The sequence below is a fragment of the Setaria viridis genome, chromosome 7, assembly GCF_005286985.2.
Source record: "Setaria viridis chromosome 7, Setaria_viridis_v4.0, whole genome shotgun sequence".
In the NCBI taxonomy this organism is placed as follows: domain Eukaryota; kingdom Viridiplantae; phylum Streptophyta; class Magnoliopsida; order Poales; family Poaceae; genus Setaria; species Setaria viridis.
The window spans coordinates 1656627-1678866 of NC_048269.2; the positions used below are offsets into that span (position 1 = coordinate 1656627).

A 22240-nucleotide genomic window follows, 5' to 3' on the forward strand; every position below is an offset into this window, starting at 1 on the left:
CTCCGCTGTACGTGCGGGAGCTAGGACCGGCGGGGGTGAGGCAGTGGCGACGGAGGAAAGAGGTCGTACGATGGCCGGGGCGGTGGGACGACGGCGGCTGAGGCGGTGGAGTGGCAATGCGCAGGACGAGGAGGCCGGGGCGGCGGACGCCGGCGGAGGCGGGGACGGAGCGAGGTGGCGGCGAACTGGGCGAAGGCCGGCAGCGACGACGGGGATGGAGGCGGCAACGAGGGCAAAGGCCGGCAGCGACGACGGGGACGGAGGCGGCGATGAGCTCAAGGGGTGCGACGGAGGAGGCAGTGGGTCGAGGTGACGAAGGAGGTGGCGGGGACGGAGCGAGGTGGCAGCGACGAGGGCGGAGGCCGGCAGTGATGACGAGGAAAGAGGCGGCGGCGAGGCGGAGGCCGGCGATGATGACGGGGACGAAGGCGGCGGTGATGAGCTCGAGGGGGTGCGACGGAGGAGGCGGCGTCCGGGCGCGAGGGAGGGGGCCGGGGCGGCGAGTGAAAGCTCCAAGGGCGACGAGGAGAACGGCGGCCAGCGAGGGAGGCAGACGGGTGCGGATCTTGATGGCGGTGAAAAATTTGCCCAAGTGTTGAAGGGTGGGGGGTAGAAGACTACTGTTACTTTTATCCCCCCCCCCACCTTTTATCCCGGCTCGTAATTAAACCCGGGACTAAAAGACCCTTTTGTCCCGGGTGCTAATAGCAACCAGGACAAAAGGCCCCCCTTTTATCCCAGTTCCAGTTTGCAACCGGGATAAAAGGGTATGTTCTGGGCGGGAATTGAAAAGTACCCTTTTATCCCGGTTCCAGTTTGCAACCGGGATAAAGGGGGGCCTTTTGTCCCGGTTGCTATTGGTACCCGGGACAAAAGGGCCTCTTTCCCATTTTTCATCTCCCGCCTGTTTTATGGAAATGGATTTTATTTATGTTTTCACTGTATTTCAGGATGCAAAAAATAAAAACTTTACATATTTTGAACATACAAAAATATATTAAATTAGCAAGTATATTGACAATAAGTTTGAATGAGTCATTAATTCTATACTAGTTCTTTTAGCTTCTAAAATAATTATTTTACTGCATTGCTATCATCAAGAAATTATTCAATTAAATAATTTCAATGCGCGAAAAATTCAATTTATGTGTGTGGTTAACATTGTTCATATTGATCTAACAAATCTTCACCTCAACTAATCTAAACACACATGAAATCATACATACGTTAAATTAAAAATTGTATCAAGTAGTACATGAAATCATAGAATTTTACAATGTAACTTTACATAAAAGGTGAAACAAATTTAGCGCATTACAATATAACGTTCAAAAAAATTCTTCTTCACAAAAGTTCCTTGATCATGATCGCGGTGTAAGTACGGAACCTCTTCTTTGGATAGCAAGATGCTTGGGTAAACTTCAACAGCGAATGGAGGCATGCCGTCAAACTGATCATAATCATCTGATTGGTTTATTTTGTTCTCGACTCCCACGATTTTTCTTTTACCTGGAAGAACTATGTGGCGCTTTGGCTCCCATGGCTCTTCTGGATTTCTCTTGGGTTTGCTAGACATGCCCTTCACATAGAAAACCTAAGCACATCATTGGCAAGTACGAATGGTTCATCACTGTATCCAGTCTTACTCAGGTCCACTATTGTCATTCCGTACTGATCTTTGGTTACAGCAGTTAGCTTCACCCATTTCCAACGAAATAAAGGGATGTACAACTGTCCGTATTCAAGTTCCCATATCTCCTGTATAAAACCATAATACGACTCCTTGCTACTATTTCTGCCTATGGCATCTATGCGGAAACCACTATTCTGGTTCGTGTTTTTCTAGTCGTGGGCTCTCGTGTAAAATTTATAACCATTTATCTCGTAGCCTTGGAATTTCACAATTGTGCTAGCAGGACCCCTGACTAACCAAGCGAGCTGTGGGTGAATCTCAAAGTTACCCATAAGTTGTTGGCGCAACCAGGAGGGAAAAGTTTCCATGTCATGACGTGTAAGCCAAGTGTCGGGATACGAGGTAGGCTACACTAGCGCAATTCAAAAATTCTACCGCGTATAACAAGGAAGAACTGCCGTATAAGAATCACGGGATTACCACTCGATGCACTACTGGTGCGGAAGATGTAGATATGCGTCGATGCAGTGAAGACGATCACGTAGTCGTACGTAGTCGATAAACGTAGTCGTACGTAGTCGATCATGTCCAGCAGCTCCTCAGCAGCTCGTCCACGTGCAGCAAGATCGCCTCCGGTACCGCGGCTCATCGTTGGCTCGTCGTGGCTCGTCGGCGGCTCGTCGGCGGCTCGTCCAAGTGCTGCAGGCGCAACACCTCCAAGGTATCCACACGTGCAGGGAGGAAGCGTCGCAAGCCGGACTGCTAGATCCACGAGTTGCAACAGGCGAGGGCGTGGGAGGCGCGGCAGGTGTGTTTCGCCAAAAGGTGTAAACCCTAGGGCGCCCCCACCCCTCTATTTATAGAGGTTCCTGATGGGCCTCTGGATCCGAGGCCCATTAGTACTTCTAAACCTAATCCAACTCGGATCAGATCCGAATTGGGCTTCCAGCCCCTTAAGTGTGTGACCCTATGGGTTCGGATATGTATAGACATGGCCCGAGTACTCCTACTCGGCCCAATAGTCGGTAGCGGCCTCTAGCAAGACGTGCCAACTCCTATACGCACACGAAGATCATATCAGACGAACCATCACAACATAATATACATGCTATTCCCTTTGCCTCACGATATTTGGTCTAGCTTCAAGCCGACCGCTCTTTCTCGATCCTGTGATTCGGAATCCCTTTGTAGGTTAACTCTTAACAGTACGTAGCATGGCCATGCATTTTCGGATCCGATTACTCGAGGGGCCCAGAGATATCACTCTCAATCAGAGAGGGGCAAATCCCATCTTGATTGACCTTGTCTCATAGCATGCTTCTTGACAAACCCGAAAACTACCTTTCTAACTACCCTGTTACGGCGTAGCGTTTGATAGCCCCTAAGTAGGTCGATCCACATCTAGAATACATGCGACAATCTCAGGTCTAAGGACAAAGCGTATATGTTGTTTAAAGAGAGAACTACTTCTCGTGTTGGGTCAGTCCTAGCACATGTCTCCACATGTGTCCACATTATTAGTTCAACATCTCCATGTCCATGACTTGTGAAACATAGTCATCAACTAATACATGTGCTAGTCTAATATTCATGTGTGTCCTCACATGAACTCCGATTAGGGACAACTTTAGAATAACCATACAAGTAAAGAGTTTCACATACAATTCACAGAATTGCAAATCAATTCAAGTAGCCTTCAATGGATATTCAATGAACACAACATACAAATCATGGATACAAATGGAATATCATCATCTCTATGATTGCCTCTAGGGCATACCTCCAACAGTCTCCCACTTGCACTAGAGTCAATCTAGAAGGTACCTAATACCCATAGCTCTTACATGCGCATCATGCTTAGCCTGCAGGAGTGGTTTTGTCAACGGATCAGAAATGTTCAGATCCGTGTGTATTTTGCATATCTTGATCTCACCCCGGTTAACGAAGTCTCGAATGAGATGAAATCGCCGCATTACGTGTTTGTTCTTCTGGTGGTTCCTTGGCTCCTTTACTTGCGCAATTGCCCCATTGTTATCACAGTAGAGATTCAATGGGCTGGACGCATTCGGGAACACACCAAGCTCAATGAGGAAATTCCTTATCCAAACACCTTCCTTCGCGGCTTCCGAAGCCGCGATGTACTCGGCTTCTGTCGTAGAATCGGCCACCGTCTCCTGCTTGGAACTCTTCCAACTAACAGCACCACCATTTAGCGTGAACACAAATCCTGATTGTGACTTTGAATCATCTCTATCGGTTTGGAAACTAGCATCGGTGTAACCTGTTACAACGAGCTCCTCCTCACCTCCATATACGAGGAACATATCTTTAGTCCTTCTCAAGTACTTAAGAATGTTTTTCACCGCTGTCCAGTGACTCTCACCTGGATCAGATTGGTGTCTGCTTGTCATACTTAGCGCATATGAAACATCTGGGCGAGTACTTATCATTGCATACATGATAGATCCAATAGCCGAGGCATATGGCACTCTACTCATGCGATCCCGCTCATCAGCAGTCGAAGGACACTGAGTCTTGCTGAGATGTATGCCATGTGACATAGGCAAGAACCCTTTCTTTGCCTCTTCCATGCTGAACCGCTTCAACACTTTGTCAATGTAAGTATCTTGGCTTAAACCTATAAGCCTTCTCGATCTATCTCTATAGATCTTAATGCCCAGAATATATGCCGCTTCCCCTAAGTCCTTCATCGAAAAACTATTTTTTAGTGAAGTCTTTACGGACTCAAGCATAGGAATGTTATTTCCAATCAATAATATGTCATCCACATATAGGATTAGAAATACTACAGAGCTCCCACTAACCTTCTTGTAAACACAAGACTCTTCTTCGTTCTTGGTGAAGTCAAACCCTTTGACCACTTCATCAAAACGAATGTTCCAACTCCTAGATGCTTGCTTCAATCCATAAATGGATCTCTGAAACTTGCATACCTTTCCAGCATTTTTCGGATCGACAAAACCCTCGGGCTGTATCATATACACGTCCTCAGTTAGGTTTCCATTCAGGAAAGCTGTCTTGACATCCATCTGCCATATCTCATAATCGAAATATGCAGCTATAGCTAGAATAATCCGAATGGACTTAAGCATCACTACGGGTGAGAAGGTCTCGTCGTAGTCAACTCCTTGAACTTGTCGAAAACCTTTTGCGACAAGTCATGCTTTATAGATGTGAACATTTCCATCCATGTCTTTTTTCTTCTTATAGATACACTTGCACTCTATGGCTTTAACACCATCAGGCGGGTCAACCAAGTTCCAAACTTGGTTGTCTCCCATGGACTCTATTTCGGATTGCATGGCATTCTACCATTTTTCGGAGTCTGGGTCCATCATTGCTTCTGCATATGTCGCAGGCTCATCATTGTCCAACAATAATATTTCCCGCATTTCGTGGAGCCTTGCCGACCTTCGTGGTTGTGGCGGTGCTTCTCTTTCCATGGGTATCTCAACTTGTTCTGCTATGTTAGCATCACTCATTGATTCTTGCCCGATCGGCTCATCTTGAACTTCTTCAAGATGCACTGTCTTTTCACTCTTTTCTCCTTTGAGAAACTCTTTCTCTAGGAAAACCCCGTTCCGAGCGACAAACACTTTGCATTCTGATCGGTTGTAGAAATAATATCCCAAAGTTTCCTTTGGATATCCCACGAAAATGCACTTATCCGACTTGGGTGTGATCTTGTTCGACTGAAGTCGCTTGACAAACACTTCACATCCCCAAATCTTTAGAAAAGACAAACTAGGAACCTTTCCAGTCCATATCTCATATAGTGTCTTAACTACGGATTTAGATGGTACCCTATTAAGTGTGAACGCTGCTGTTTCTAGAGCGTATCCCCAAAATGACAACGGTAGGTCCGACTGGCTCATCATTGATCGAACCATGTCTAACAAAGTTCGATTACGTCGCTCGGACACACCGTTTCTCTGAGGTGTTCCAGGCGGCGTAAGTTGTGGAACAATTCCGCAACTCTTTAGATGATTGCTAAACTCGTGGCTCAAATACTCGCCTCCACGATCAGATCGTAAGGCCTTAATTTTCTTGCCACGCTGATTTTCAACTTCATTCTGAAATTCCTTGAACTTTTCAAAGGTTTCAGACTTGTGCCTCATCAAGTAGACATAGACATATCTACTAAAATCATCAGTGAAAGTTATGAAGTATTGGAATCCTCCTCTAGCCGTCGTGCTCATTGGTCCGCATACATCACTATGTACGAGTTCCAACAAGTCTACTGCTCTCTCAGGAAATCCTGTGAAAGGCGTCTTGGTCATCTTGCCTAGCAAGCAAGCCTCACATGTCTCGTATGATTCAAAATCAAATGAAGTTAGAAGTCCATCAGAATGGAGCTTCTTCATGCGCTTTTCACTTATATGACCCAAACGACAATGCCACAAGTAGGTAGGACTCAAATCATTAGGCCGAGGCCTTTTAGCACTTACATTACAGACAGGTGAACCATCAAGATTTAAAATAAATAATCCATTCACAATGGGTGCAAAAGTCATAAACATATTATTCTTAGAGATCACACAACCATTGTTTTCACTCGCAAATGAATAACCATCCTTCATCAAGCATGAAGGAGACAAAATGTTTCGACTTAAACTAGGAACAAAATAATAATTATTCAACTCCATAATAAATCCTGACAGGAGGTGGAGTTGCATCGTCCCGACGGTCAACGCAGCAACTCTTGCATTATTGCCCACGCGGAAATCAACTTCTTCTCTTTCCACACTTCTACTTCTTATCATTCCCTGCATCGAATTGCAAATATGAGCAACCGATCCGGTATCAAATACCCAAGAATTAATAATTGTATCAGCGAGAAATATGTTGTCTATAACATTAACAACAAGCGTACCTGAGGTAGAAGTACTCTTACTTCCGCCATTCTTCAAGGAAGGTAGGTACTGCTTGCAGTTTCTCTTCCAGTGACCAAGTTCATGACAGTAAAAGCACTCTTTGTCTGGAGCAGGTCCAGGTCCAGCTTTAACCTTGGGCGCTGGGTTTGGCTTGGACGTTCCAGCCTTGCCCTTCTTCTTCCAAGAATTGCCCTTCTTCTTAAAGCTGGGCTTGTTCTGTATAGCCATCACATGGCTAGTACTAGCGCTTTTCTTGATGTCAGCCTCTACTGTTTTAAGCATGCCACACAGCTCATTCAGACCCTTCTCCATCCCATGCATATGGTAGTTCGAGATGAAGTTCCCATAGCTAGGCGGAAGAGACGAAAGAATGAAATCAGTGGCCAACTCTTGGCCCAGTGGGAAGCCTAGCTTCTCCAACCGTTGAGTGTAACCAACCATCTTGATTACGTGTGGTCCTACTGCTGCGCCTTCTGCTAGCTTGCTCTCAACAAAGGCCTTAGACACATTGAACCTTTCAGTCCTGGCCTATGTTTGGAACATGTCTCTAAGCGCCACGATCATATCGTGCGCCTCATGGTTTGTTTCGAACTGCATCTGCAGCTCGGGTTCCATGCAAGCAAGCATAAGGCAGCTTACTTCGAGGTTAGCATCACATGCTTTCTTGTAAGCATTCTTAGCAGCAGCGGGTGCATCATCAGCAGGTTCTTCTGGTAGTGGGTTGTCTAGAACATCTTCCTTTTTCTCAGCCCTGAGGACAATTCTCAGGTTGCGGATCCAATCCGAGTAATTTGTTCCATTCAACTTGTCCTTCTCAAGGACCAAACGCAAAGCAAATGGTGTAGTGCTGCTAGGTGCCATTTAATCTACAACAAAGTAATGCAAAATACACTAAGACAAACGTATCCATGATAGAGCAAATCACATTAAACTATTTTAACAGAATCTACTCCCACTAAAATCAATATCCCTCTATTGAAACTTAGTGATTCAGGATCCACAACTAACAAGTCCACTAGTGAGCTTTAGCATCACCGCTAGCAAACAAGGTAGATCGGTAAGCAACTTTTGCTAATCATATCACATATGACTCCTGTTGTTGGGTGACATCTCCATGTCTCGGCGCCCAACCGTTATGCCCCAAGGTCCTTAACCGTTAAGATGACCTCGTTAAGCAAACCAACCCTTATGCGTGTAAGTGTCCGACACAAACCCGTCTAGTCAAGGAAAACTAGTGGTACCCTAATTTCATAGACCCACCACTAATTGTACAAGACATGGGACGGTGCAAGTTTTAGTTGGGAGGGCATACTAACTTAAACTTTGTGAGGGATCGTTCTACTTCTAACATCACAGCATGCAGAAAGTAAAACATAAACAGAATAGCATTCACACAGTTGTGACACAGTATGGCCCGTTTTCATATGGTGATCTCCATCTCCATGTTCCATGTGCGCCATCCTCCTGGTGATGAGTCCTCCAAGAACTAGAACATGCTATTACACCTAATAGCTAGTAAAGAATCTAGTAATGAAGATTACATAGTTGCTTGGATCATCACAGATTGGTACGCAGACCATTAAATACAATAAAGTGACAACACATATGGCTCCTGCCGTGTTGCCGTACGCGCGACACGAAGGTCACGAATGAGTTACACACATGCATCACATACACAAGGGGGGCCATACTGATCACAAGATACATACATACATCCTGCAAAACAGAGTTAGGCGCCCTAACGTTCCAAACTTTGGAGGCCCGAAACTCCATCTTCCAAGCCGAATTTGGGAAATCTAATTTCGCCAAAAACGGCAAAGCGGTTGAATTTCATGTGTAACTTTTTCTGTAGATCAATTTTCATATAAAATTCGCCCCGATCCGAGATCGTACCGAAAAGTTACGGCTGATTTACCGAAGCATACGCATACGGCAAAAATCCCGACCCCGGCAGTAGATCTCATCTACTATTGCACATCTAATGCGCCTGGCGTATGACCCTGGATCTCGATTCGACCAATCATATTGATCTTCGCTCACTGCAACTGGGTTTACGTGTATCACTTAACTCCGATGGCGGAAACCGACCGGTAGGAGTATGTCGTTACACTACCATTGCAGCAAGGGCACGAAACCAGGACATAGATTAAACGGAAAACTCGCATATCTCCATATGCACACATCCCGAATCCAAAACTAAGCAGCTACGGCTCTTAATACCACTGTCGGGATACGAGGTAGGCTACACTAGCGCAATTCAAAAATTCTACCGCGTATAACCAGGAAGAACTGCCGTATAAGGATCACGGGATTACCACTCGACGCACTACTAGTGCGGAAGATGTAGATATGCGTCGATGCAGTGAAGACGATCACGTAGTCGTACGTAGTCGATCAACGTAGTCGTACGTAGTCGATCACGTCCAGCAGCTCCTCAGCAACTCGTCCACGTGCAGCAAGATCGCCTCCGGTACCGCGGCTCGTCGTGGCTCGTCGGCGGCTCGTCCAAGTGCTGCAGGCGCAACACCTCCAAGGTATCCACACGTGCAGGGAGGAAGCGTCGCAAGCCGGACTGCTAGATCCGCGAGTTGCAACAGGCGAGGGCGTGGGAGGCGCGGCAGGTGTGTTTCGCCAAAAGGTGTAAACCCTAGGGCGCCCCCACCCCTCTATTTATAGAGGTTCCTGATGGGCCTCTGGATCCGAGGCCCATTAGTACTTCTAAACCTAATCCAACTCGGATCAGATCCGAATTGGGCTTCCAGCCCCTTAAGTGTGTGACCCTATGGGTTCGGATACGTATAGACATGGCCCGAGTACTCCTACTCGGCCCAATAGTCTGTAGCGGCCTCTAGCAAGACGTGCCAACTCCTATACGCACACGAAGATCATATCAGACGAACCATCACAACATAATATACATGCTATTCCCTTTGCCTCACGATATTTGGTCTAGCTTCAAGCCGACCGCTCTTTCTCGATCCTGTGATTCGGAATCCCTTTGTAGGTTAACTCTTAACCGTACGTAGCATGGCCATTTTTGGATCCGATTACTCGAGGGGCCCAGAGATATCACTCTCAATCAGAGAGGGGCAAATCCCATCTTGATTGACCATGTCTCATAGCATGCTTCTTGACAAACCCGAAAACTACCTTTATAACTACCCTGTTACGGCGTAGCGTTTGATAGCCCCTAAGTAGGTCGATCCACATCTAGAATACATGCGACAATCTCAGGTCTAAGGACAAAGCGTATATGTTGTTTAAAAAGAGAACTACTTCTCGTGTTGGGTCAGTCCTAGCACATGTCTCCACATGTGTCCACATTATTAGTTCAACATCTCCATGTCCATGACTTGTGAAACATAGTCATCAACTAATACATGTGCTAGTCTAATATTCATGTGTGTCCTCACATGAACTCCGACTAGGGACAACTTTAGAATAACCATACAAGTAAAGAGTTTCACATACAATTCACATAATTGCAAATCAATTCAAGTAGCCTTCAATGGATATTCAATGAACACAACATACAAATCATGGATACAAATGGAATATCATCATCTCTATGATTGCCTCTAGGGCATACCTCCAACACCAAGCATCTTATTTCGTCGGGTTTTTGGAAACTAGCATCTGCCTGTGCTGCTCGATATACGGAGCCACAAAGGATGACTGTTGCAGAACAGTGTAGTGTGTCTTGTCGAATAAATCAGTATTATTACTCAAACTTGATTTCCTTACTAGGGTGCCCATTCCCCGCATCATCCCCTCATGACGTGAAGTTGGAACCCCAATCGAGTCAATTGAGTCAATAAAATCAACACAAAACTCGATCATCTCCTCTGTTCTATATCCCTTAGCGATGCTTCCCTCTGGACGGGCACGATTAAGAACATAGTTTTTTAGACTGACATGAACCTCTCGAAAGGCCACATATTGTGCAAGTATACTGGTCCGAGAATACTAATCTCTTTTACTAGGTGAACCAGGAGGTGCATCATAATATTGAAGAAGGATGGTGGAAATATCAACTCAAAACTGACAAGACATTGCACCACATCATTCTGTAGCTTTGCTAGCTTGGATGGATCGATTGCCTTCTGTGAAATCGCATTGACAAACGCGCATAGCTTTACGAGCGGCAATCGGACATTCTCTGGTAGAACACCCCTCAGTGCAACCAGAAGCAACTGGGTCATCGACATGTGGCAGTCATGGGCATTGAGATTTGTGAACTTCTTTTCTTTCATATTTATTATTCCCTTTATATTCGAGGAATACCCAGACAGGACCTTCATACTATTCAAGAATTCAAACATGCTATCCTTCTCTTCCTTGTTTAGAGTGTAACTGGTAGGACGTAAGTAGTGTTATCTGTTATCTCTCTTTTTTAGATGTAGGTCATCTCGTTGCCCCATGGCTTTCAGGTCCTGTCGTGCTTCCAATGTATCTTTTGAGGTCCCATAAACACCCATGAATCCTAGCACGTTCACGCAAAGATTCTTCATCAGGTGTATCACGTCTATTGTGTTGCGGACCTCTAGGATCTCCCAATAAGGTAGCTCCCAAAATATTGACCTCTTCTTCCACATGGGTGCACATCTGTTATCGTCGTTCAGAACAGGTTGGCTACCAGGACCCTTTCCAAAGACCACCATTATATCCTTTATCATCTCGAAGATACGCTTTCCATTACGTTGTGCAAGTTTTTTACGATCGTCTGCCGCCCCTTTAAAATGCATCCCGCTCTTTCTCAGCTGGTGGTGAGCAGGGAGAAATCAACAATGACCCATATAGACGACCTTCTTACAGTGCTTCAAATACATGTTGTCTGTGTCATCTAAACAATGGGTGCATGCCCGATATCCCTTGTTTGTTTGTCCTGAAAGGTTACTCAGTGCAGGTCAATCATTGATGGTTACGAACAACAATGCTCGTAGGTTAAAGATCTCTTATTTATCCTCATCCCACACACGTACACCTTCTTCCTTCCAGAGCTGTAAAAGTTCATGAACCAACGGTCTTAGGTACACGTCAATGTCATTGCCGATTTGTTTTGGACCTTGGATAAGCGCCGGCATCATAATGAACTTCTACTTCATGCACAGCCTAGGAGGAAGGTTGAACGTACATAGGATCACAGGCCAAGTACTATGACCACTACTCAACTCACCAAATGGATTGAATTCATCAGTACTTAAACCAAACCTTATGTTCCTTGCATCACCTTCAAACTCCGGGAATGCTCTATCAATTGATCTCCACTAAGCCCCATCAACAAGGTGTCTCAGCATCTTATCTTCCTTACGTTCTTCTTTGTGCCATCACATCAACTTAGCATTTGCCTTGTTTCTGAACAAGCGCTTCAAGGGTGGTATTATAGGGAAATACCACATCACTTTCGTGGGAACTCTCTTCCTGGGAGGTTGCCCCTCAACATCACCAAGATCATCTCGCCTGATCTTATACCGCAACGCTTCGCACACGGGACAAGCATCCAGTTTCTCGTATTCAACACCACGGTAGAGGATACAGTCATTAGGGCATGCGTGTATCTTCTGAACCTCCAATCCCAAAGAGTAAACAATTTGTTTAGCTTCATATGTTGTGGACGGTAATTCATTATTCTCAGGAAGAATCTTCTTGACAATTTTCAACATCCCTTGAAATGCCTTATCGGACACACCATTTTTGGCCTTCCATTGCACAAATTCTAGTGTGGTACCCAGTTTTTTATGGCCCTGCTAGCAATCTGGGTACAATAATTTTTGGTGATCATCTATCATGCGCTAGAACTTTGCTGCTTCCTTCTCAGTTTCGCAATCTCTGTGTGCATCCCGTAGCACCTGACCAAGGTCATTAGTAGGGTCATCTTTTGCAAACTCATCTTCATCAGCCTCACCCATTGTAGTATCTGCGAAAGCTTGGCCTGCAACCCAGTCCGGAATGCTGTCATCATCCTCCTTCTCTTCGCCATCTTCCATTACAACCCCTCTTTCGCCGTGTTTGGTCCAAACCAAATAGTTAGGCATGAAACCATATCTAAACAAGTGGCTGTGAATAGTCCCCCAGGAAGCCTTTGAATAGTCCGTCTTGTTATTGCATTGGAAGCATGGACAACATACGAACCCGTTCCCTGGCTTGTTTGCTTTGGCCACTTCAAGAAAATAATGCAAGCCATCAATAAACACCTTGCTCCATCTGTCCGCATTATACATCCATTGCCGGTCCATCTGCATCGTATTACGCATGAAAATGGATTACACATGAAAATGGATTACGCATCTTTTCTTCTTTTTTTATTTCTGTTGTACACAATTAATTTTAATATAATTTTTAGCATGCAGGTCTCTAATATCTTGCCAACATTATAAATATTAGGTTATATGGTAGTTGTTTTTTTTACCAATTCAAATATATTATTTCTTCATCCTTCAATGATTACAAATATTAGGCTCTCTTGTTGCGAATAAGTTTGTCATTTCCATTTCGCATCAAAATTCATCTTTACATGCCTATTGATGGTATCTAGGAGGACTTTAAGCATCCTTGGGCGGTGAAGACGAAGGTTCTGCTGATCCAGCCTCATCCTGTGGTTTATTTGTGGCTCCTGTAACGGTAGTACTAAGTGGACGTGAAACACCCGGGGCTGACGGTGGAGCATAACGACCACCAAAAGAAGGTTCCTGACCCGCCGCAACAGCATTTTCATGACATCTTTGCAAATAACGAAGCATTGCTTTCTCCCACATGCTTATTTTCTTTGGCTTATCATGAGGGTCAACTATGGTTTTCCCTTTGCCGCGAGAGGAACGACAATCACCCCCACTATCACCACTACCTCCAGCAGCAGAAGCCATCTCCATGTACAAAAATTCATACCTTAGCACTGCAGAACTTGTTGAACTTGAAGACCGTGATCATCTCGGCGAGCATGTTCTCCACCGGACGGCACCGTACCTCGCAATGGAAGAGCTCCGATTCTACGAGGAAGGAGACATGGTCTTGCATGATGTCTGTTGCCGCTCTTTGTCGTAGAATCGGAGCTCCTCTTTGACGTCCGTTGCTGCTCGGCGGAGAACATGCTCGCCGAGATGAACACGGTATGCAAGTTCAACAAGTACGGATTTGAAAAACCATATTGAATTTGACAAGATAAACCGTCTAGACAAAGGTAGCATCATTCTTAAACCGCAGCAAGGATACATACTATATATGACACATATGACATACTAATTTTGTCCTCATAATTAATATTAAAATCCTCTCAATTCTACCTCACATTTACACTCCAATCTCCCTCACATTCTAGCTCAAAATCCTCTCCATTTTCTACTTCACATTCTAGCAAATAAACTATCCATCACCATTCTACACATCAACTTATTTTAACTAATACGAATCGTATATAACAAGCAAACTATCCATCATATTCTAGCTTAAAAACATGTATAAATACAAATCCTCTTCATTCTCCCTCTTTCTAACAAACAAACTCATTTTTCTCCCTCTCTAAAGCATAACAAGAGGATGAAGTAGCTAACTTTCACAACACTTTGGATGAGTGAAATTACCATGGAAATGAGGGGAAAAAATTCGGGCAGCACCTCCCCTAGGCTTGCTTTGGCGTCATGGAGAGTAGGTGAAGCTCTCTGTCTTTGTGGAGTGGACTGGCTGAAGAAAGGCCTCTGTCTTGGGATTTAATGGGGGATGAGTTTTTATCCCGGTTAAAAACTCCAACCGGGACAAAAAGGAACACCTTTTGTCCCGGTTGAAGTTTACTCCCAGTTGAAAACACCAACCGGGACAAAAGCGCCAACCTTTGTTCGGGTTGGAATTACCAACGATTTTGTCCTGGTTGGTAACTCCAACTGGAACAAAAGGGTGGCGCTTTTGTCCCGGTTGGAGCCTCCAACTGGGACAAAGGAGGGCGCCACCAACGCCCGGATTTTGACGGTTTCCGGACAAAAGGGGGTCTTTAGTCCCGGTTGCAAATACCAACCGGGAGTAAAGCTCCGCCCCATTCCAGCCTACCATGGCGTGTGCCCTTTTGTCCCGGATCAACTTTAAGTCGGGACAAAAGAGAGCGCATGGAAGGTGAGTTCTCTGCATGTGGACTTGTGAGCTAGCTAGTAGGAGTGGCGTTTGTTCCTTTGGTATTTTATTTGTTCTGAACTTCTGTACTCGGTTTGTCTCCGTTTATCTTAATGGAGCTCGAAGTGCAATCCTAGATGAAGATTGGACTCTAGCTAGGAGTGGCGTTTGTTCCTTTTGTATTTTATTTGTTCTGAACTTCTGTACTTTGAGTTGTCTCTGTCTGTATAAATGGAGATACAAGTGCAATCCTAGATAAAGCTTGGAATCTATGATTATGCCATTTTTGTTTTGGTTTGTGGATTGTGGATTGCCAAACCAATGCAAACAGGTCCCAACTCTGCTTAGATTTTCAGTTTCCTCATATATCTCGATTTGTTCAGTTTCCTCGTATATCTCGATGTGCATTTATGCCCTGTGACTGTGATAGGCTTCTGATGTATATAGGTGCAATGCAATCCTGTTCTTGTTGCACTTGCAGTAAAGCAAGACTCTTTTGTATTGCTCAGAGAGGCGATGATGAGCTCGAGCCCGTCACGCTGCCAACGTGCCCGGCCCGGTAGGCTCGATGGAGGACGGACCAGGTGAAACAACGGCCCTTTGTGCATGTAACACGCGCATGCATATTAAACTCGTATTTCTATACGTAAACTCGTATTCCTATACGTACAAAATTCGTACCAAAACAATCACAAATCTTGCAACCTAGACGGTAAAACACGACATCTCTTGGGCTCCAAACTCTTTCTATATCGCAACTTAAAATACTCTCTCGTAGTCTTTGGGGGAAAAAAAACTCTCCTGGTCCGTCCTAGTTAAAAAAAACTTCAACACAGGCTACCTAATTAATAAAGCGAAGCCCGCGGTTGCACCGCAGCTGAGCGCTCTCAACAACGCGGGATGCCGACCGCCTCGGCAAGCCGACGACGCCGACGCCGAATGCTATTGGAGGTGCTATTCACCGCCGATCGTCTGCGTCCTCAACGGCAACGGCAAGCGATTGGAGGTGCTGGGGAGCGACGGCGTGGCGGAGCTGGTCAGGGAGACCGTGGCCGAAGAGCTCCAATCGCTGGAGCTACCGGCCGGTGCATCTGCCCGCTGAGGCTGCTGACGGCGGCATTCGAGTGATAGTGGATGAAGCCAAAACAAGACGCATCGTGCTTCTGCAGGGCCGTGAAACCATGGGATCCCAAAGCGCCAGCTGATGACCTGAATCGTGGCGAATACAAAGCAGCAAAGAAACGATGGAAAAAGAATACGTAGCTGAAAACTGGTGCACGCATCAAAAGTAATCCGTATGGATAGAAAAAGAACACAAACTGGAGTTGTCCGAAACAAAGAACAATTGTATAGTTTCCCTTTTTAACCCGACGAGAAAGTAAAACATGACCAGTGACCACAAAACTTTAACCTGGTGCGCTAACACTCTTCCAGAGTTGTGATAAAAGCCCAATATTACAGTCCATCACCATTGCCTCGTTACACAACTAATCCGATTATTCGCCAAAATCCAGATAGTAGAACGGTACTCTCCGGAAACATTTTATTCAAGCGCTTTACCATAAATAAATCGGGAACTTCAACCAGCACAAGTGAAACACCAAGACACGTTTGGGAGCAGCAAGAGCACAGCAGAATCAAAAAAACTCAAACCGCAGTCTGGATAAAGGAGCTAGAATCTGGTAGCAACATATCCCGGAAACCTCAAAATGGTCCAGAGCGCTATGAAAAGGCGCAAGCAAGCTATAGCACACCAGGGTGAACTGCCGATTCTTTCTGTGTTTTGCACCTGAAACACAAATGCACCCTTCCCAGTCAGAACTCAGAATCAGTAAGGAATTTGCTTCGTTTGGAAAATAAATAGCAAAAAGAAAGGAGAACGGTATTAGAGGCATATTCAAACATTAGTATAATAGCAATGAGTTAATGGTAGTGAAACGCCAACATTAGTATAATAGCAATGAGTTAATGGTAGTGAAACGCCAAATGGTGAATTATAACTAGGGACAAGCTCACATCTAGATTTCATATTAAGGAAACCTACATGTGGCTCTGGAAGGTATGGATCTAGCTGACCAGATATAATAGGTGTATCAATACCAATGCCATGCAGAACAAATGTTTGCTCAATCTAAACTACAACTTTTTAAAATTTCAATCAGTATGTTAACGCAAAATAAAAAAATTTGTTTAGTGCTTCATCATCAAATAGCACGAAAAACCAAGGAACAAATTGCAATCATGTGAATTATTTACAGAAAATATTAAATGCAAACCTTAAGTCATAAACAGAAGCTTGGTTTTGCAGTTTTATATTATCTTGTCAAAGTTAAGATTGTGGTAGACATTCACACGATTATTTTTTTAAAAAAGATAGAAACATTATCTTTTATAAGCTCCAAAAACAAAGAGAGCTTTGCTAATAAGAAAACCTCAGCAGCTACATAGGAGCACAAAGGCAAAATACTAAAAAATCATGTGACACTTAGGGCGTGCTTGGTTTCTTTGCCAGGGACTGTTTTGCTTTGCCCAGCAAGGATAGGCGTTTGGTAGAGCAGCAAAAACTTGCTTTGCCCGGCAAGATCCCTCCGTCCGGCAAGGAAATCCTTGCTCACCCAGGCGAGCCAAATTGGCTCTCCCGTGCGAGCAAGGTTTGTCACCCGTGCCGTTTCTCTCGCGAGGATCACTGCCCGCTGCCGGTCGACGAGCCCACGCGCGGACAGATCGACAAGCCCCCAGCCAAATCGACGCGCAACCCTGCCAAAACTAGCTTCAAAGGTCTAAAATCAACAACAGCCCTGCTGAATCGAGCGAGCTCCAATTTGATGCATGGCCTGACGGATTGAGGTCAATGAGCCCCCAAATCGACATGAAGCTGTGCAGCCCTAGCGCGAAATCGATGCGCAAACCATCCAGATCAAGCATCAAATTAAATCAACGCGCAGAGCATCCGGATTGAGCACCAAATCGCTGCAGGCTCGCCCTCTGGATTGCTCCATCTTCTTTGCATCTCGATCTCTCTGAGTCTCTGTTTTTCTCTCTGAAATAGGGGTCCCACCAAATTGCAAGGCAAAGAAACCAAACGCTAATCTTTCTTGCTTTGCTTTGACGGTCCAGGCTGGGCAAAGCTAGCTAGGCAAGGCAATCCCAGCAAGGGTTCCAAGCATGCCCTTAGTAACCTCTCTGGTATGGTAGTGCCGTAGTGGTAGCTTCAGTATACATCACTATGGACCTCAAAAGTCACGAGCATGCACCATGTACGAGATTGAAAAGCAACACAGCTTGACAACGGGTAGCAAGGTGCTAATCAGCGTGCTTGACTAAGGAAACATGAGCATCCAGTGAGACTTTCCTTTTCAGTTATTAAATGTTGAGTTAGTAAAAATGACGCAGTGTGCTGCTGCACTCCATGTCTTAAGAGCACTCACGACTTCTTCAATCATACTCATGCACCCATTTAGGCAGCAGTATGTATAACAGAAATGTGAATTTGGAATGCTGGTCACATAAGTTTTAAGAGCACTCACGACTTCTTCAATCATACTCATGCACCCATTTAGGCAGCAGGATGTATAACAGAAATGTGAATTTGGAATGCTGGTCACATAAGTTTGATTCAAAAGCTACCACGCTTGTTGAATAGAGCAAAAGATGAGGGCTTGATCAATGAAGGTGAACAAAAAGAGGCCTCAAAACAATACCTGTTGCAAAACGCACGAGATGCATAATTGTGATTGTTGCAGTTGCTGCACATCCAGTCTCCGTCGCGCCATTTTGCCCTAGCAAGGTGTCAGAGCATATGTGCTACAGTTAGCTACACCCAGGTTTTGTCTGATAAAAGTAAATTATTTATGCAAGTCTTGCACATTGCCAGCAAAACATATTTGCACAAAGCAGAGATTTTCATGAAGCATCCATTCAACAATGCCTGAACCTTGACTGCGAGTAATGGACCTTAAGATTCAAATAATGTGCTAATCATAAATGGACATGCCAATCAATACATGAACATGGAAAAATAATGGCGCGCACAGTTTGGTTTACCACCCCACAAAATTTCATATCCAATCCCATTCCTCACTGTCCCTTGCTTTCGTACACCAGATTTTTTAGGTACAATTTTCTTTAACCTAACCATGGACTCATAGCTTCCATTTCCTTTATCTGCAGCAATTATACACATTCAAAAGAAGTTCAACTCTTCTAAGACAATTCCACTTGGCTATTTTTTATGACGTATAAAGCTTCAGTTGTTCTGAAGATGTTAGTATCATATTCCTATGATCCTATCTTATCACTATCTTGGATATAATAAATTTGTAAGAACCTCTAAAGCAATGAAATGATGAACATCAAACACGATTTTTTGGTATCACTTGACTGTTGGCCCTTAAATCCTAACATTTGACGCTAATTTGGTAAAGTTTACAAAGATTATAATTCGTAAAATGCATTTAATTTGTAACATAAGTATCTTTGATTTAGGATGAAGCTGTACCCTTTTCCCATAAGACCAGACATTGCCTGCCCAGATGGTAATGCTATTGAGCTCCCATTGTCAAACTTGGAAAAAGCTGCCTGGCCATTGCTGCTTCCAGCTCCTTGCTCAATACCCAAAAACAAATTATTAGTGCCTGCTGTCTGCAATCAAATGAATTAAGAAAATCAATACCATGCAGCATTTAGGCAATAAGTCACAACAGTTAAAGCCACAAATACATACCGAGAGCGGATAATTGTCATTTCCTGGATTTAGCCTTTTATTATCCCAGTCATTGGCAAGTTCCTCTGATGCCAATCGCTTAGTTCCTAACGCTGAAACAAGCAGAGATTGAGAACCAAGATGACATAATCTATTGATATCAAATATAAAATTAACGATAGTAGCAATTGTGATGCTACATGAAGGCATTGAGCACAAGCACAACAAAGAATAACAAACAGCAAGTAGGCCTTGACTGAAGCATGGATCTAAATCTATAGTCAACTTATGCTGATCACAAAAAAAAAAGTTGGTTTCAATTGCAATAAGCATGCACCTACAATTTGTATTGACAATTAGATTGATTAAAACATTCCTGAAAGACAAAAAAAAATCAAAGAATGCACCCTACTGGAATGGCGAATATGCAATAGTTACTCCGACGGAGGAGTTGGTATTTTGCATGGGTCAAGAAAAACAACAAAGTGGGAACTGAGAAAAAGATTGTCTTACTGGAAGAGGCATCTGACGTAGTTTTCATTGTTGTGGAGGGAATGCCTGATGGTACAGGTGCACCACACTCTTTGCACTGGGAAAGAGAGATTAAGGGCATAAAATAACACATTGAAGTTCAGAGGTCATGACCAAAACAAAAGAACATTGACAATACCTAAGGCTAACTATGATATCGAAAGAATCAGATTAGCATATATGTACCTGAGTACGAGATGAATAGTTATGGAATCCACAGCTACAGAGCCAGTCTCCATTGCGCCAGTCCTTTGGAACACCTGGAAACTGATTTGTGGTGTTGTTGCCAAATGGCCAACCAGAAGACTGCATCCCATATCTACCAGCCAACCCATAGGACCAGTTTGCATTTGCAAGTAGTTGCTGCTGCAAAGGTGAATTGGCAGCCATCCCAAAGTTCATCTTATAGGCAGAAGCAGCAAGGCTTTGTAGTCTTGCGATATAAGTTGCATAAGCTGGCATTGCCATCCCTGCCATTTGCAATGCTGGCATTGCTGCTTCCTCCTTGGGCAGGCCACACTTTTTGCAGTTCTTTCTGGATGCATAATTATTGTTACTGCAACCTATTCATCCATTTGCCGCATAAACCAACCAGCACAGTAGGCAGAAGAAGAATGCACCGAAGCACACGCACACCCACCACCACCACCACCACGACCAGCCATCCCGCACAAACCCATAGAAAGGAATAGACACACGCACACTAGTCATTACTCAGCACACTTATTGGTAATTTTCTGATCTTGTCTACATATAGAAGCATTCAATGAACAAAATAAACAGCAGGAGGCATTAAAATTTTCTAATAAGTAGCAGTAACAATTCACACACAAACAAAAATCATCCAAGAGACACTTCCAGAAGTTGTTGTGCCAATTTTTTTTATTTTTTAGATCAAAGAGCATGACTGGCCTGGCTCTTATAGAAAGCTTAACGAGTGCCAGTCAAATAATTTTCAGACTTCCCTTTTAAGTTTAAACAAAGCCTCTATTTCCTCTACACCCTTTTTCATTTCATACTCATAAAGTAGGAGTAACTAACTTGCCTCATTAACATATCCCCCCACATGGCTAGACATCCAGAAAATCTAGACAGGAAGGCTCCAACTATTGCCAGGGCCATATCAGCATACTAGGTTTAATCCAGTAACAAAGTCAATAAAAAAACCCACAAGTGATGATGATGACGAAGAAGAAATGCTTGGTTGCATAAACTTTCGACACAGTTAATGGGGAACGGATCATGTTTCATCTACTTCAGTTAATTCACATCACCCCTCCACCCTCACCCCCAGGGGAGGGGAAGAAGAATGTTAATTACATCTCAACATCACGTCCTAGCCTGTCTTTGTTCCATTTCGTTATTTTTGCTTTCCTTTTCCAGCTGGATATACAAGGCAAAAAAAAAACTGGAGACACTAAACATGTGTTGAAGGAAAAATCTACATCTGCATCTACATCTAGGGCCGGCGCAGGAACATAAGCAGCAGAATAAACAAGCTATACAGGCTGGGGAATAACGGAGCGGGGCGTGGCGAGAGAGCTGTATACCGGTGCAGATCCAGTCCCCGGCGCGGGGGAGCCACTTGGAGTCGCGTGGTGTGTTGGGGTCGACGAGGAGGCGCGGCTGCTTGCAGCGGTTGCAGAGGGAGCGGAAGGCGTAGTTGCGGTTGCCGCAGCCGCCGCAGTCCCAGTCGCCCTCCCGACCGCCTCCGCCGCCACCGGACCCCGACCCGCCCGACGACGAGCCCGCGCCTGCGCCGCCGCCTCCGGCCATCGGGAGGTTACAAGGGTGGGGGGTGGAGGTGGAAATGGAGGAGGAGGTGGGGGATTTGGTTTGGTTTGGTTTGTTGGGGGCGTGGGATTTGGGGGAGAAGAGAAAAGAGAAGGCCAGGGAATGAGGGAAGCCAACGAGGATCCGAGGGGAGCGACGGGTATATTCGGCTCCGACCGCCAGGGACATGCGTGTGGGTTTAAATCCTTTCTTTTTTATTTTTTCCTTTTTTACGAGGTGCCTCTCTATTTACTTTCTACTTTTTATCTTCATTTTTTTAGACCTCAGCGAATCAAAATGTAATAAATCTAACATGATAATAATTAAGTTACAGTATAGAAACATATAATTAATACAACCGGTAATAATAAGAAATTTAGAGTATTGGAATGGTTTTTCTTATAGTTCAAGGTTATTTATATGTGCATTTTTGTCATTAAATGTTGATCCCTCTGTTCCAAATTATAAGTTATTCTAACTTTCTTGGAAAGTTAAATTATTTTATATTTGAGAGGATCACAAAAATTTATGGCACCGAATAGATATATTATGAAAATATATTTAATGAAGAAACTAATGGAACTTATTTGATATCATGAACATTAGTAC

The 22240-nt window shown here is 44.3% G+C and overlaps 1 protein-coding gene across 1 annotated transcript; it reads right to left on the bottom strand.

Moving 5' to 3' along the window:
• Positions 1 to 15909: 15909 nt before the first annotated feature.
• On the bottom strand, positions 15910 to 21768 carry LOC117862787 (uncharacterized). Its single transcript, XM_034746312.2, has 7 exons — positions 21409 to 21768; positions 20045 to 20421; positions 19841 to 19916; positions 19349 to 19440; positions 19124 to 19266; positions 18327 to 18404; positions 15910 to 16414 (listed from the first exon to the last, which is right to left on the bottom strand). Exons 1-7 carry the CDS (start codon positions 21632 to 21634, stop codon positions 16369 to 16371), a joined length of 1038 nt encoding a protein of 345 aa, XP_034602203.1. The 5' UTR covers positions 21635 to 21768; the 3' UTR covers positions 15910 to 16368.
• Positions 21769 to 22240: the final 472 nt, after the last annotated feature.